The sequence below is a fragment of the Typopeltis vanoorti genome, chromosome 11, assembly GCF_054136105.1.
Source record: "Typopeltis vanoorti isolate ZY-2024b chromosome 11, IOZ_Tvanoo_1.0, whole genome shotgun sequence".
Lineage (NCBI taxonomy): Eukaryota > Metazoa > Arthropoda > Arachnida > Uropygi > Thelyphonidae > Typopeltis > Typopeltis vanoorti.
In genome coordinates this window covers 137,237,713-137,255,233 of record NC_143559.1, presented here as the reverse complement: position 1 = coordinate 137,255,233, position 17,521 = coordinate 137,237,713, and the positions used below count along the sequence as shown (strand labels likewise).

At 39.7% G+C, this 17,521-nt stretch overlaps 2 protein-coding genes across 2 annotated transcripts in view; both read left to right on the top strand.

Moving 5' to 3' along the window:
• LOC150102100 (uncharacterized) overlaps positions 1 to 13,982 on the top strand; it is a 116,685-nt gene extending 102,703 nt beyond the window's left edge. Inside the window, exons 5-6 of the mRNA XM_090399973.1 lie at positions 13,792 to 13,927; positions 13,971 to 13,982. Of these exons, the coding sequence (XP_090256099.1) occupies positions 13,792 to 13,927; positions 13,971 to 13,982 (148 nt within the window). The remainder of the gene's footprint in view (positions 1 to 13,791; positions 13,928 to 13,970) is intronic.
• Positions 13,952 to 17,521, top strand: part of LOC150102099 (uncharacterized protein CG3556-like) — a 117,557-nt gene continuing 113,987 nt past the window's right edge. Inside the window, exon 1 of the mRNA XM_090399983.1 lies at positions 13,952 to 14,048. Coding sequence (XP_090256109.1) covers positions 14,009 to 14,048 — 40 coding nt within the window. The 5' untranslated portion in view covers positions 13,952 to 14,008. The remainder of the gene's footprint in view (positions 14,049 to 17,521) is intronic.

The following is a 17,521-nucleotide window of genomic DNA, read 5'->3' as shown; positions in this document are numbered from 1 at the left end:
CCAATTTCTGCAACCCACAAATCTTCAACCTGTTTTCATAAGGTTCATTCCACAGACCTGCTATCATCTTGGTCACTCGTCTCTGGATCCTCTCCACCTCCTCCCCATAATGTGGTGTAGTGTAACGTGGAGGTTGAGAGGAAGACATATTTAGTTGGATGTTGCTATAGGCCTGGGAATGTGGAAGGTGGTGATGAAGAAATGTATAAAACTTGGATTAGTGAACAAAGGAAGGGTAATTATTATGGGTGATTTTAATTATGGCAGTATAGATTGGAAGGAAGAGATAGCATTTGGGAATAAGGCAAGTGAATTTCTCGAGTTCTTGAGAGATAACTTGCTCATTTTCATTGCTAGCTTGCTCCACCTTTGCAACGAGTTGACCTGGTGTTGTACCACCTTACCCCAGTCCTGAAGATACTTTCAGGAGCAAACTTTGTTTGCTCACACTTTGATAAAGGATTATTATTATTATTCCTGATACCTCCAAGGAGTCCGAAGACTCATCGTGGGAGGACATCTACAATTCTCTCTACACCTAACTCTCCATCAACGCCATCTACCGACCACTTCCAACACCACCACAACTAGTAATTTTTGTCTGTAAATTGCGTGTGTTCTGATGGGCCGATTTGTATGTATGCGGGATGAAAAACCCGAGTTTCCGGGAGAAAAAACCCTGCTACCTCCATATGAGATCGGCTAACTCACCTTCGATTGAAATCGACCAGATAAAGATTCCTCCCGTCGCGACGAGAATCGAACTTAGGCCTATTCCAATCGAAGGGCGCAATGTACCGTCGTTCTTCCAATTGCGCTACGGAGGCGCTTCTTCTGATGCTATAACCAAATCCAAAACTTTTGAACCTCTTGTTCCCTCTGTTACATGTTGCCTAAGATATTTGTCCCTCAAGAATTCTAGAAATTCCATTCCCCTATTGCTACATGCATCTTCCTCTCTCCAATTTATACTACTGAAGTTAAAATCTCCCATAACAATCATTCTTCTTGCACTTGCCAAACTTAGCTGTCTAAACATCTCCTGGTCCCCATCCTCTGTGCTCCTGGGTCTGTAGCAACACCCCACTAAATATCCTGTCTTGCCTACCTCTACCTCACACCATACGCTCTCAAAATCATTTGTCTCACTTCCTTCCAAATTCTCCACTCTTAGAGGACATAGGTCATCACTTATCATAAGCAGTATCCCACCACCACGCTTTCCCCTCCTATCCTGATGAAAAATGCTATACCCAGCGACTTCTATTCCTGTTGTTATATCCCCTTCTGTCAACCACGTCTCAGTGATCGCAATAATTTTTGGCCAGGCTGAAGCTATCTGCGCCACCAATTCCTCTCCCTCGTTCCGGATACTCCTGGCATTAGTATAAAGCATATAAATGCCATTGTTTCTATACCCAGCATTATCCCTTCTAGACTCCACTGGGCTCAGTGTTACCTGACATTGTCTCCCTTCTCCCAAGTATCCATTCCCACAAGAGGCCACCCCTGCTATCATCCTCCCTGGGACACACTGACTCGTTCAGAACAGCAATCTCTCCAGATGCCTACGTCCTTCCTCATTCAAATGTAAACGGTCTCTCGCATACAATTCCTCTCTTTCCTCAAAAGCACTCCAAGCATCCACATATACCAGTCCTCTCTTGTCACACATTCTCGCTATTATGCCATTCAATATCACTGCTCTTCTGCTCAGCTCATCATTATCATACCTAGGCAACACGCACACTATTTTTCCTCTCTCTGTCTTCTTCCGTACTGTCTCAAGCAAAAATCTCATATCTCTCGCTGCCCGACTTACATTACCACTGAAGTCATTCGTTCCTACCATCACAATCATCTCATCCACCCTTTCACCTCTCTTAATTGCCATAGCCACCCTTTCTATTGTTCCTCCTGGCAAACACTCCTCACGCATCTTATCTTGAACACCACGGATCATTGAGTCGCCATACATTATACCTCTTACCATTCCCTCGCTCCTATTGTTTCCATTCTCTCCTCTTCTTTCATTCCCATACCTCTCTCTTCTACTGTTTCCATTCTCTCCTCTTCTAGCACTCCCATACATCTCTCTCATTCCCTCTCTCCTACTGTTTCCATTTTCTCCACTTCTAGCACTTCCATATCCCTCTCTCATTCTGTCTCTCCTACTACTGTTTCCATCCTCTCGTCTTCTAGCATTCCCATACCTCCCTCTCTCATTCCATCTCTCCTACTGTTTCCATTCTCTCCTCTTCTAGCACTTCCATATCTCTCTCTCATTCCGTCTCTCCTACTGTTTCCATCCTCTCGTCTGCTAGCATTCCCATACCTCTCTCTCATTCCCTCTCTTCTATTGTTTCCATTCTCTCCTCTTCTAGCACCCCCATACCTGTCACTCATACTCCCTAAATTCTCTCTCTCTCCTACTCTGATTCGCCTTGCATTTATCTCTTCCATTCTCCTAATCTTATCTTTTATACTTCTGCTCTCATTCACAAGATATTCCACCTCCTCTTTCAACTCATCTATCTCCCTCTGCAGGTCAGTCACTCTTAATCTAAATTCACTCTCCCAAACAAAACCATCTCCTAAACTTTCACAGTCACTCACACCTTCCACACTATCAACTATTATTTTCTCATTCTCTCCTATCACACTTCTTGTCTTCCTACATTCATTCCCCGTTCTTGGAGCAACAAAGTCGGATATCGATATATCTAATGTACTTATTTCCTCCAAGTGCCTGCATTTTGCGCACATACACTCTCCACTCTCTTTAACAAGCCACATATGTAATTCCCGAGACGCATACATGCCACAAGTACTGCATGCCACAAAGTCCCTTATGATATTGCTAATAATTGAGTTCTTAAATGGCGGAGGACTTGCCGTTACGCCACTTGCGACTGCTGCTGAATCCACCATCATTCCTTACTGCCAAGTATCGTAATCTTTAATAATTATTCAATTAATAAATAAGAGGAAAAAAAAGTACAAACATCAGAACATTTAAGTACTAAATATAATTAAATAAAATGAAATATAACTAAATACAGTAACTTAGCTTCGTTTTGTCTTCCACTGTTACGTGTTCGATTCCGACGGTACCAAAATATATTATATCGCGACAGCAACTAACTTCCAAAAAACAACCACTGAAGTACACTCGTATTCAGAGAAACATTTTAGCACTCAAAAACGTAGAAAAACGGGGAAAAAAGCGGACTATTCACTGATTAAAAATCACTTTCTTCTGCACAGCTCAAATTCACTGCCACGTGCTACGGCGACGCTAGCGCCACTTCTCACATAGAAGAGGATAGCTTAATTATGAGTTAGCAGGAGGTATTTGAGGATATAAATAACCTTGATGGCAATAAGATTTGATGAAATATCACCACGCATATTAAGAGAATGTTCCAGGGAACTGGCAGTAGCATTGGCATGCCTGTTTAACAAGAGTTTTGCAACAGCACAGGTTCCAAGGGAGTGGAAGGAGGGTAAAATCGTTCCACTGCATAAAGGCGGTGATAAGGCTGTAGCTTCAAATTATAGACCGGTCTGTATATCTGGAGTTGTGGTGAAGGTCCTGAAGAGATTGGTGAGTAGTAGGATACAGAAATGGGTTGATAACATCAGTGTTCTCTGTGGTTATCAGCATGGGTTTGTTAAAGGGAGATCATGTTTCACTAACTTATGTACTATAACAAGGTGACAAATACCTTGGACAGAGGAGATGCATATACAGTAGTGTACTTGGATTTTGCAAAGGCGTTTGATTAGACTGCCACATGACAAGCTCTTAAATAAATTGGAACAGATGGGATTGGATAGCAGACTTCTGTGTTGGATCAGTGACTGGCTGTCAGATAAGTATCAGAAAATTGTATATGGGGGTGCAGAATCTCGAAAGAGAAAGGTCACCAGTGGTGAACCACAGGGGTCAGTTTTGGGCCATTGTTGTTTATTTGGGCCATTGTATGTTAATGATATTGGGTTGGGTTTAACTAGTGATATCCAGCTGTTTGCAGATGATGCAAAACTGGGGAGAGCAATGCACAGTCAGGCTGATGTTAATGCCTTACAAGAGGACGTTGAATAGATTGCATGAATGGGCAGGTAAGTGGAACTATCCATTCAATGTTGTCAAGTGTAAGGTTTTGAGATTTGGTAAGCAATGATGGGATGCAAAGTATACACTTGGTGGGGAAACTTTAACAGAAGTAGAGGGGATGAGAGATCTAGGAGTGATGGTGGATAAGGACCTGAAATTCAGGGGCCACATTGCACAAAGACATCACATCGAATAATGGCAATGATGTGGAAAACACTGACATGCAGAAATAGAGAGGTTATGATTCCATTGTATAAGGCCTTGATCAGGCCTCATATGGATTATTGTGCGATTTGTTCACTGGGTTTTCATGGTGACGAGGATATGTTGGAAAGGGTAGAGAGAAGATTCACAAAGGTAGTCAGTGGTCTTTGGAATGTGGAGTATGAGGACAGATTGAGAGAATGTAAGTTGCAGCGCCTCGTGAATAGGAGGATGAAGGGGATATGATGGAGACATATATACTGGTCAGGGGTTGTTATCAGGTAGACATGTAAGAGATTTTTTATGGAATTTGAGAGGGGAGTAGAACAAGAGGCCATATTGCTGGAAACTATATAAGGAGGCTGTGTGCAAAGGAGTGAGAAGCAGGTTCTTTGCATGGAGGGTGGTTGGTGAGTAGAATGCATCTCCTGAGTGTGTTGTTTATGTGGACACATTGAATCAGTTTAAGACGTGGTTGGATGAACATGTATGCAATAGTGAGTACCTCCCACGATGAGTCTCTGACTCCATGGAGGTCGGGTGTTGATAATAACAATAATAATAATAATAATGTGGAATTACTAAGCAGGCAATTATGACAAACTGAGAAGTCAGCTTAGAGCAGTCATGGCACAAAACTTTGGAAGGGAAAAATTCTAGCAGTGTGTGTCGGGGGTGAGATAGTCAGGGGTATTTGAAGAAAGCAGTATCAGCCTGTATATACAGAGGACTTGAATAAGATGTGAGTGGATAACAGTAAGGAACTGCCAATTCAATACTATTAAATTGACAATTCAATACTGTTGTCCACTCATACAACAGTATGGCACTGTTAGTTTAAAGTTGCAAAGTGTAAGACTTTGTAAGTTTCAGGTTCTGAAATTTGGTAGGCAACAGTGGGATGCAAAGTATACACATGGCAGAGAAATTTTGCAATAAGTTGAGGAGACAAGGATCAGAATTTCAGAGATCACGTTGCACAAGTTGTGAAGTCATCACATCAGTTTATGACAATGTTGCAGAAGACCTTAACATGATAAATAAAGAGGTTCTGATTCAATTGTATAACACTTGATCAGGCCTTGTATGGATTATTGTGCACAGATTTGATCATCTAGTTTTCATGGTGATCAGGATATATTGGAAAGGGTCCAAAGAAGGCTAACAAAAGTGGTAACTGGTCTTGAAATGTGGAGTATGAGGATAGATTGAGGAAGTGCAATTTGCAAGGCCTTGTGAACAGAAGGAGGTGGAGAGGAGGATATTATTATTATTATTATTATTATTATTATTATTATTATTATTATTATTATTATTATAACGGGCAACTCCAGGGAGTCATTAGACTCATCGAGGGAGGCCCCAAATCATATTCATCACAGCTATTCTACATTCATACAGTAACTATCATACCTCACCTTAAACTCATTTACTGTCAAAGCATCCACCACAGACTCTGGGAGCGCATTCCACTCATTCACCACTCTACAAGTAAAGAACCCAGCTCTAACACCTTTACTAACCACACTTTTGCCCGGTTTCCATGGATGTCCCCTAGTCCTCCCACAACCAGCCCTGTTCTCAAAAATATCTTCTGAATTAATTTTATAGAAACCCTTCAGTAATTCGAATGTCTCAATCATATCTCCCCTCCTCCGCCTATCAACCAATTTTTGCAACCCACAAATCCTCAACCTGTTCTCATAAGGCTCATTCCACAGACCTGCTATCATCTTGGTCACTCGCCTCTGGATCCTCTCCACCTCCTCCCCATCAAGAAGAAACATAGGTGACCAAATCTGGGCACAGTAGTCGAGATGGGGTCTTATCAAGGCTCGATACAGAGGAACAATAACCTGCTTGTCAATGTATTCTTTAGCAACCAAGTGATCTGATGAGCTGATTTGGCCACTTTTGCAATGTGTCCCCTAAACTTCAACTCCTTATCCACCAACACTCCTAAATCTCGTGCCTCATCAATTTCCTGAAGTACAGTTCCACCAATATAGTAAACTGCTGCTAATCTTTTCACCCCAAAATGTATAACCTTACATTTTGCCACATTAAATTGACATTCATTCTCCTTAGCCCGGACCTCCAATCTATCCAAATCATCTTGCAAAATTTTGACGTCATCTGCATTCACTATTGTCCTACCCAACTTTGCATCATCCTCAAACAAATGAGCTGTTCCTCTCAGATCCTTTCCTATATCATTAATGAACAAATTAAACAGCAGTGGTCCAAGAACAGATCCTTGTGGCACACCACTAGTCACAGGCCGTCTTGTGGACTCTACTCCTGAATAAACCACTCTCTGATATCTCTCCATCAACCACCCTCCTATCCATCTCACCAACCCTATATCCATCCCCATATGCTGCAATTTACTGATTAGAATTCCATGTGGTATCCTGTCAAAGGCCTTAGCAAGGTACAGTAGAATCACTGTAAACCCATTACCCTTAATCCAGTTCAGCCGTCACTGTGCTGTGTTATAATACGTGAGCAAGTTACTGAGACATGACCTACCCTTCACAAAACCATGCTGTCCCTGATACAGTATCCCACTTTATTCTATCCAATCTTGTATTTTCCTCTTGACTATTTTCTCCAAGACTTTGATAATGATTCCTGTTATGCTGATTGGCTGGTAATTTTCAACAGCAGCCTTGGAACCACCTTTATGCAGCGGAACTATTTTCCCCTCTTTCCACCCCCTTGGGACTGACCCAGACCCGAGGCTCAAATTAAACAAAATGGTCAAGGGCACTGACAATTCTTTAGCCGCTTCACGTACGACACGAGCTGGTATACCATCCAATCCCACAGATGTATTGACAATGAGGTTCTGTAATAGACTAGTTACCTCTACTTCATTCATCACAATTCCAGTATAAGCTGTTGGTTCTTCCATTTCTGCAAAGTCACCACCTGGATGACATACTCTTGCAAAGTGCTCGCTCAGTAATTCCACTATATATCGACTGATTCGGTTACCTCCCTATCCTCAGCATTTTTTAAGATCATTCTACCATGAGCATTTTTCCTTTTACTTGCGACATATTGAAAAAACTGTTTGGGATTGTCTTTAGCCTGCATGGCCAATTTTCTTTCGTAATCCACTTTTGCTTTTCTTACCACCCTTCTTACCATCCTGGCCTGAGCTTTATACTGTTCCTGTGCCTGCTGGTCACCTTTCTCCTTAAATTCCCTCCACAATTGTTTCTTTTTTTGCAGCTCAAGCTTAATAGTGTTATTCATCCATTTAACCCCAACTTGATTTATTATTCAGACTCTTGGTATACAGTCAACCATTGCCTCCTGCAAACATTTCTTAACCACCTCCCATGCACTATCAACATCCAGCCCTTGCAGTTTTACATGCCATGGCACTGAGCCAAGCACACACCTAAGCTTGTCATACTTACCAGCCTGGTAATTCCACATGTACCCTGTCTTAATTGTAAATTCCACTCCTTTAGCCACCTCCCAAGTCATGACCTTATGGTCACTCTCACCAATTGGTGGCAACATGGTCATGTTCGTTACAGCCACATTCTCAGTTGCAATTACTAGGTCAAGCACTCTCTGCCCCTTGGTATTTTCCACCACATGCTGCCGCAGATAGTTGTCCCTCAATAACCGCATAAAATCCAATTCCTTCCTCCCATGTGCCTCTCCTCTTTCCAGTCAATGTTACCATAATTGAAATCACCGATAATAATTACTCTCCTTCCACTCATTTCTTCTATTTGCCTATGCATACTATCCCCACCATCTATTCCATCACCTGGTCTATAGCAGCACCCAATTGTATATTTTGTTTTGCTAGCCACAATCTCACACCAAACAGCCTCAAATGTGCTCTTTTCTCTCTCCTGCAGTTCAACTTCTATACTCCTTGGCTACAACTCATCAGCTATAATCAATAACACTCCTTCCCCGTTTTTATTCACCCTGTCACTCCTGAACACGCTATACCCATCGCATTCAATCCCACTAGCTTTATCATCTTCTGTCAGCCATGTTTCACTAATACCAACAACCTGTGGCCTGGAAGTGCCAACCAAGGCCAAAAACTCTTCTTTCTTGTTCCTAATACTCCTGACATTAGTGTTCATGAATTGCAGAAGCCCATTTGTCCCATCCCTACTTTGATGCCTTATAGTAACTATCCCATTCTGATTTGTTGTCCTTCATACTCGCTCGGGCATAATATACTCATTCATACACTCAACTGCCTCCCTAAAGTCTGCATATCTACTCCCCCCCCCTTAATAAATCTAGTTTCCCTGAGTCTGTACATCCACTTCCACATCATTCATCAACACTTTTTCAAGCCTCTGTACACCAACTCCATTCAAATGTAACCCATCCATCTTATTTAAGTCCTTTCGCCCATCGAACTCATTCCACACATCCACAAATTCCACACCACTCTCCATGCATAACCCATGCATAAAGTCATTGACAATTATGGCCCTCCTTCTAAACACTTCACTGTCATACTGCGGTAAAATACTCACCATCCTAACTCTCTCACTCTTCTCTTTTGTTACCTCAAGTAATTCCCTCACATCCTCTATCATTTCCATTTTGTCCTCTTTCAAATCATTTGTTCCTGCCACGATTATCATCTCTTTCACCCTCTGTTTTTGCACTCGAATAGGTTCGCTGACGTCCTTTATGTTCACACCCGGCTAGTACGACTTCGTCAAACTCTCAACTATCACACCTCTTAATAGCGAATCCCCATACAGCACTCAAAAACCAGACATTATTAAGACATTTGAGTTGGCAAAGTGTTATTACTGGATTAATATGGAAGAAATTGTTCATAAAATAGAAGGAGGGGGAGAAAGAACAAGAGGACATTCCTGGAAGCTATATAAGGAAGGTGCGAGCAGGTTCTTTGCATGGAAAGTGCTTGGTGGGTGGAATGATTTTCCTGACATTGTGGTGAGTGCAGATGCATTGAGATTCTGAAATTTGATGGCATGATTTGATGGGCTTTGAGTGTGTAATGGTGTGTGCCTCCCACAATGAGTCTTTTAACTTCATAGAGATCTGGTGTTAGTAATAATAATAGCAATAATAATAATACTCAGAGTAAGGAGGATAAATCAGACAGCAGTTAGAGGGATGAGTGGCATAATTATTATATTTTATTATTATTATTAACATCTGACCTCCATGGAGTCAGAGCCTCATTGTGGGAGGTACACACTATTGCACACAATGCTCATCCAACCATGCTTTAAACTGATTCAATGTGTCTACATTAACAACACACTCAGGCAATGCATTTCCCTAACCTCCATGCAAAGAATATTCTCCTCACTCCTCTGCTCACACCCTCCTTATACAGTTTCCAGCAATGGCTTCTTGTTCTACCTCCCTCTCCCATTCTATAAAAAATCTCTTCCATGTCAATCTGATAACAGAATCAAAGTTGCAAACCTTTGCAACATACATTCTCTCAATCTGTCCTCGTATTTCACATTCCAAAGACCACTGACCACCTCTGTGAATCTTCTCTGGACACCTTCCAACATATCCTTGTCACCACGAAAACCTGGCAACCAAATCTGTGCACAATAACCCATATGAGGCCTGTGAAAGGCCTTATATAATGGAATCATAACCTCTCTATTTCTGCATGTCAGGGTCCTCTGCATCATTGCCATTATCTAATGTGATGTCTTCACAAATTGTGCAACATAACCCCTGAATTTGAGGTCCTTGTCCACCATCACTCCTAGATCTCTCATCTCCTCTACTTCCTTTAAAGTTTCCCCACTAAGTATATATTTCTCTCTTATTCCATATAAATTTATTCAGCTGGCTATCCACCATACCAGCTTTGCTTATTGTCTACTTATTTATGTACAGATTTAACCTGCCATCTTCACTAAAAACTATGCCTAAATAGCTGATATATTTTACTGGTTTTTGCTGATTTTCATGCAAATTTGTTACAGCTGTTATTCAATTTAGTTTGTGAATGCTGGAGACTTGAAATAGATGTGTTTAGGAGTACAAAATCATCTACATAAAGCAAAGAGCTAATTTGACATCTCATTCTAATATCAGGCCTAATGCCACTTTCTTTCATAACATGATCCATATAGACGATGAATAAGAGTGGAGATAATGTGTATCCTTGTCTTACCCCTGATTTTACATCAAACCATTCGGCATAGATTGAGTGAATGTTGAAAGTGGTGGCAGTAAATGTGTGTGTGTATATGAAGATGGAGTATATTGCAATGTGGGTGGAGATTGAGGAGGTAGATGTCTTCGGATGAGTCTTCGGACTCCTTGGAGGTGTCATGAATAATAATAATAATAATAATAATAATAATAATAATAATAATAATAATATGTGGTAAGTGGTGATAAAGGTGTTAAAAGTTTATTTTTCACTAGGTTAGACTATAATAAATTTAGTTTAATCCTTTATCCCAGTGAGAGGAAACAAAGTTTGCGCCTGAAAATATCTTCAGGACTGAATATAGTGTTGTACTATCTTACCTTGGTAAGTAGTACAACACCAGGCAATCCCATAATGCAAAACACATCTCCTTGTGGATATGTATATTGTTATGCATTAAGGGATTGGCCACTACCCAGACTAGTTTCGACCTTTATTGAGCTCTTTTCAGTGGGAGCCAGGCCCAGAGTTGGAGATACCAGGCAGAAGCAGTAGCAAGGTCATCTTTACCTATAGGAGTTGCCAAAAGGTTTGTCACTTTTTTTTATTAAATTCCTCTGGATATAGAGAAAGATGTTGAAAGTTTATTTTTCACTAGGTTAGACTATAATAAATTTAGTTTAATCCTTTATCCCAGTGAGAGCAAACAAAGTTTGTGCCTGAAAATATCTTCAAGATATTCGAAGATGTGTTTTGCATAATGGGAGATACTGGGTTAGGAGTGTTGGTAGTTTGCTCCACCTTTGCTATGAGTTGCCTGGTGTTGTACTACTTACCAAGGTAAGATAGTACAACACTATATTCAGTCCTGAAGATATTTTCAGGCGCAAACTTTGTTTGCTCTCACTGGGATAAAGGATTAAACTAAATTTATTATAGTGATAAAGGTGATTTGGCAGGTGTAGTGGGGTAAATCACAACCAACATATGGCTTGGATAGGACTGACTCTAGAATGGATTGTCATTCCAATCACACACCAGTCTTTGATAGAATCTTGCTCTCATCTCTTTTTCACAGCATTCATTCTCAGTTTCCATGTATGTTCTCCTGTCTTCTTTCCACTCTCCATAAAATAAAAAAATTCTATCTACTAGTAACCTGTATGACCCTTTCAAAATTTTGTAAGTTTCAATCATATCCTCCCTCTTTCTCCTGTTTGGTAGTGTCTGTAGTCCACACATTCCTCTTGGCACTCTGTCCACGGTATCAGCATCATCACAGAAACCAGGAGACCAGAGCTGCATACAATACGAGGGTGGTCTGAAATGCTCTTGGCCTCGACCATAGATGGCAACACTATCGGTAAGAAAGTTTTTTTCTAGGTTGGTACATTTGTCATAAGCATCCATGTGAAATTGCAAGTCATTCTATCAAGTAGTTTGTTTTATACAGCTCTCTGAGGCAAAAGTTTTGTCTGTATCCCTTGAAATGGATAAAATTGAGTATTGTGCGGTTATAAAATTCTTTGTAAAAGAAGGTTTAACGCCAAAAGAAATTCATTCGAAGTTTATAAAAGTTTATAGGCGCTCTTCTCCTTCGTTTTTGCAATTAAGAAATCGGCTGCCGAGTTTAAACATGGCTATACGAGCCTTGAAGATGATCCACGTGAAGGACGTCCAAAAAGTGTAACAACACCAGAAATCATTGATCCAGTGCATGATATTAAATGACCGGCGAGTCAAAGTGAGTGAAATTGCTGAGACTATAGGCATTTCAAAAGAACGTGTAGGATAAATTTTGCATGGGGAAATCACATGATGGGTGCACAAGATGGATGCCGTGCTTGCTCACAGCAGATCACAGCAGATCAAAAATGCACTCGCATGAAAATCTCAGAACAGTGCTTGGAGCATTTTAACAAGAATAAAACTCATTTTGTACATCGATTTATTACTATGGATGAGACTTGGATTCATCATTACACACCAGAATCCAAACAGCAGTCAAAACAGTGGACAGAAGCCAGTTGTTCAGTGCCAAAGAAGACAAAGTTGGCTCCATCAGCAGTAAAGGTCATGGCATCGGTGTTTTGGGATGCTAAAGGCATTTTGTTTATTAATTATCTTGTAAAGGGTAAAACAATAACCGGGGAATATTATTATTCCGACCGTTTAACCAGACTAGACGAAAAAAATTGTGAGAAAAGACTGGTTTGCAGAAGAAAAAATCATCTATCAAGACAGTGCACCTGCCCACAAAGGTGTTTTGGCAATAGGAAAATTAGGAGATCTGCACTGTGAATTGTTGGACCATCCACCCTATTCTCCAGATTTATCTCCCTTCTGACTTTTATCTCTTCCCAAAACTAAAAGTCTTCCTCGCTGGTCAGCATTTTCTTTGAATCAAGAGGTGATTGCAGCTGCAGAGGGGTATTTTGCAAATCTTACTGAGAACCACTAGAGGGATGGGATAATGGGATGAGATGGTGCTGGAGCATCGCTGGAATAAATTATTAGTCTTAAGGGAGATTATGTTGAAAAATAAAAATAATTTTGAAATTATAAATTCGTTTTTTCATTGTTAGGTGAGAACCTTTCAGACCATCCTCGTAGTCCAAGTAAGGTTGTTAGAAGGCCTTGTAAATAGGCAAAATGCTTACCTTTTCCTTACATGTTAAGGTTCATTTCAGCATTGCAGTTATCCTCCAAGTTGAAGAGGATAATTGCAATATGAAAATATGGATGTTGGAGTTTTAATAGACAGGAAGTTGGATTTCAAGGGACATATAGCAAATATCTCTAGCCTGAGTTTCTTCTAACATCATCTCACCAATACTGTATGACACTGGATATCTCATTGCACCAAAGTGCATGACTGTACATTTATTAACATTGAACTAATCGTCATTCACATGCCCACAATTCCAACCTATTCAAATCATTCTGCAAGTACTGCATATAAGTGGCATTCCTGATTACTCTGTGCCTATTTTTACATCATCAGTAAGTAGCTATATATCTCATGTCAAATGCTTACCAATGTCATTATTATAAAGATTGAATAACAGTGGACCAAGAAATGATCCCTGTGGTATACCAGTGGTCACCTTAAATCTTGCTGACTCACATATTATCTTCATGCAGATATATTCTGCTTCTATCCTAATAATTCAAATTTTCTTCTTTTGTTCCTTACTGTTTGTTTTATACTAGCTGTAAAGAATTAGAATGAAATCAAAAGAAAAATTTACTCGTGGATTTATATTTTATTTATGAGTTAAAAGTACTTTTCTGCATTTTAAAATTATAGGAACCAGAATGATTCTCTTCCACCACACCAGTTAGCCATATATGTCAATGCCCTTTTAGTTATCTGTCACAATCCAAAGGATTTCTATGGCTTCAATTTAGTTGAAAAATTGAGTCGTTTTGCATCAAGTGATCTAGCATCCACTCACCCTCTAATTCTGCTTACACTCTGTAATGCAGGTGAAAAATTAAATCTATCTCAAATTAAGAAACTGGGTATGATATTAAATGCTGAAATGCAGTTTCCATACTGGAAAGGTAAGAAATATTTTCATTTCAATCCTATTATAGATGTTAATATTTAAATGGACAGTATTGATACCTATAAGTTTTTTAAACTTGACCTTATTTTGATACATATGCACAAAAGAAGTATAGAAATGTTCCTGATGAGGAAAAGCACTAGTAATAATAATAATATGATCACTTATGAAAATGAAAAAGATATAAACATAAAAATTGCAAAATATTTAAAAATAACAGGAGTAATTAACTCTATATTTAAACCAAACCTAGTTCAAAAACAAACCAGACTAAAAGTATACAATACATTAGCCCTACCGGTCTTAATGTATGGAAGCGAAATCTGGACAATAAAACAAAAAGACAAAGATTAACAACAGCAGAAATGAAGTTTATGAGAAAAACTGCAAGTATACCCTATTTGACCACAAAAGAAACGAAGATATTATGAAAGAATTAAATCAAGAACCAGTAATTAAAAAAATTAAAAAATATAAATATAAATGGATTTTACACGTTCAAAGAATGAAAACAGAAAGATTACCAAAACAAGCCTTAAAGTACAAGCCATTAGGAAAAAGAAAACCAGGACGTCCTCTTAAATGATTCAACGATGACTTCTAAGGACGGAACAGGCCATACTAGGCCTAAATCCTTGATACGTATGATGATGATGAATAATAATAATATCATCACACCTACATAGAGTGAATGATTCATTGTTAGAGATATTCACTCTCACACACAGATCTTCCAACCCCATCTTAAACTTATGTTTTCACAAGTTCAGGCAATGCATTTTGCTCACTAATCACACACTATGCAAAAAAAAAAAAAAGTTCTTTACTTACTTGTTTGCACTGTAGCTTTCAGGAATGGGTTCTTGTGTCCTATCTTCCTGCATTCTATAAAAGATTTCTTTCATATTAACAGTTCCTTATCTCAATCACATCATCCTGCCTCTTCCTATTCATCATACTCTGCAATGACATTTCTTCATACCCAAAACCTTTGTACTGACACCATCTTTTTCACTCTTCCTCATATCCATTCTAATATATCATGTTCTCCTTAAAAAACAAGTAATCAAATATGTTATTTTTTTAATTTTGTGCCCATACACGAGAGGTTGGTTGATCAACCTATAGTACATTAGTACTGTATATTTGTAGTTGGTTGGGGAAGCAGAAAATTGTTTACATTTATTATTGTTATTATTATTATTATTATTATTAAACAAGACCTCATGGAGTCAAAGACTCATCTAGGAGGTCCTTTTATCTCACACACATCGCATCATACCGGGTCTTAAACACATTCAAACTCCTTGCAGACACTACACTCTCAGGCAAGGCATTCCAATCTCTCATAACTCTGCACGAAAAAAACTGCCTCTCACTCCCCTACTCACACCCTCTTTATACAGTTTCCAGGGATGACCTCTGGTTCTCCCCTAATCTCCCACTATTCTCTGTAGAACTTCTCCACCATTGATCCTATAACAACCCCTTACCAACTTGTAGGTCTCTATCATATCTCCCCTCTTCCTTCTCTCCACTAGACTCTGCAAATTACATCTTTTCAATCTTTTCTCATACTCGACATTCCAGAGGTCAGAAACTACCTTAGTCATTCGCCTTTGAACCCTTTCCAACATCTCTTCATCCATCTGAAAACCAGGTGACCAAATCTGGGCACAATAGTCCATGTGTGGCCTAATCAAAGCCTTATACAATGGAACAAGAATCTCCCTACTTCTACACGTCAGTGTCCTCTGCATCATTCCCAGAAGTCTTTGTGTTGTCTTCACAAATTTGGCGATGTGTCCCCTAAATTTTAGATCCTTATCCACTATCACCCCCAGATCTCTTATTTCCTCTACTTCCAACAATATATTCTCACCAAGCATAAATTCTGCATCCCATCTTTGTTTTCCAAATTTTAAAACCTTACATTTTGCAACATTGAACTCACATCCCCATTTGCTTGCCCAATCACTCAATTTATTCAAGTCTTCTTGCAAGGCCACATCTTCACTACTCTTTATGGTTCGTCCCAACTTTGCATCATCTGCAAACAACTGAATATCTCCATCCAAATCTTCGCCAATATCATTAATATACAAGTTAAATAGTAATGGCCCTAAAACAGACCCCTGAGGCACTCCACTAGTGACTTTCCTTTTCCTGGATATTGCACCACCATACACAACTTGTTGATACCTATCAGATAGCCAGTCTCCAATCCAATGCACTAATCTAATATCCAACCCCATCTGCTCTAGTTTGACTGTCAACTTATCATGAGGTACTCTATCAAAAGCTTTTGCGAAATCCAAGTATATTACTGTGTATCCTTCTCCTCTGTCCAAGGCAGCAGTCACTTTATTGTAATAAGTAAGTAGATTACTAAAACATGACTTCCCTTTAGCAAATCCATGCTGTCCATCAAAGATTATACCATTATTGTCAACCCAACTCTTGATCCTAGTTCTCACAAGCTTCTCCAACTACTTAACCACAACACCTGACACACAGATAGGCCCATAGTTTGGTGCTTGAGTTCGATCACCTCCTTTATGAAGTGGCACAATCTTGTCCTCCTTCAACTCTTTAGGAACTTGACCAAGTGCAAGACTCGTATTAAAAAAATATGTCAAGGCAGGTGTCAACTCTCTGGCACATTCCTTCAGAATACGCGGTGATATATTATCAAGTCCCACAGCCGTATTTACATCTAGTTTACTCAACTCCCCAAACATCTCTTGCTCACTTACAGTCAGTCTCTCCTCCCCATCATCAACTGTTCTCAATCTCTCCATGAAGTCACATTCACAAGATTGAAAGATCTTTATGAACTGCGCCTTAAATATCTCCACCACACATTCTGCAACAGCTGTCTTTATACCATTTCCTCCAATCAATGTCATCCTTCCATAATCATTCTTTCTTTTGCTGGCTACATATCGAAAGAACTCCCTAGGATTCTTTTTGGCTTCATTAGCTAACTGCTGTTCATATCTCTCTTTAGCTACTCTCACCAACCAAGTCACCCTCCTTGCCTGGTCTTTGCAGACCTCATGAAATTGGTTACTTCCACTTCTCTTATGCTGCCTCCACAATGCCCTTTTTCTCTGTATTGCATGCTTAATTTCTTTATTCATCCATCTCACACCTACCTTATTTAACCTTCTCACCCATGGTATACATTTCGACATTGCATCTACTAAATAGTTTTTGAAATTCCCCCAAGCTGCATTGATCTCTTTCCCAGCTAACTCCTCATTCCATGCTACACCTGCAAGCTGTCCCCTGAGCTGTTCATAATCACTCCCCTTGTAGTTCCACATATACCCTTTTTTCACAGGGGTCTTTGCACTGCTGGCAACCACCCAGGTAATCACCTCATGGTCACTCTCACCAATTGGTGGATGATTTGACACCTCATTGATAATTACATACTCCGATGAGATGACCAAATCCAAGACC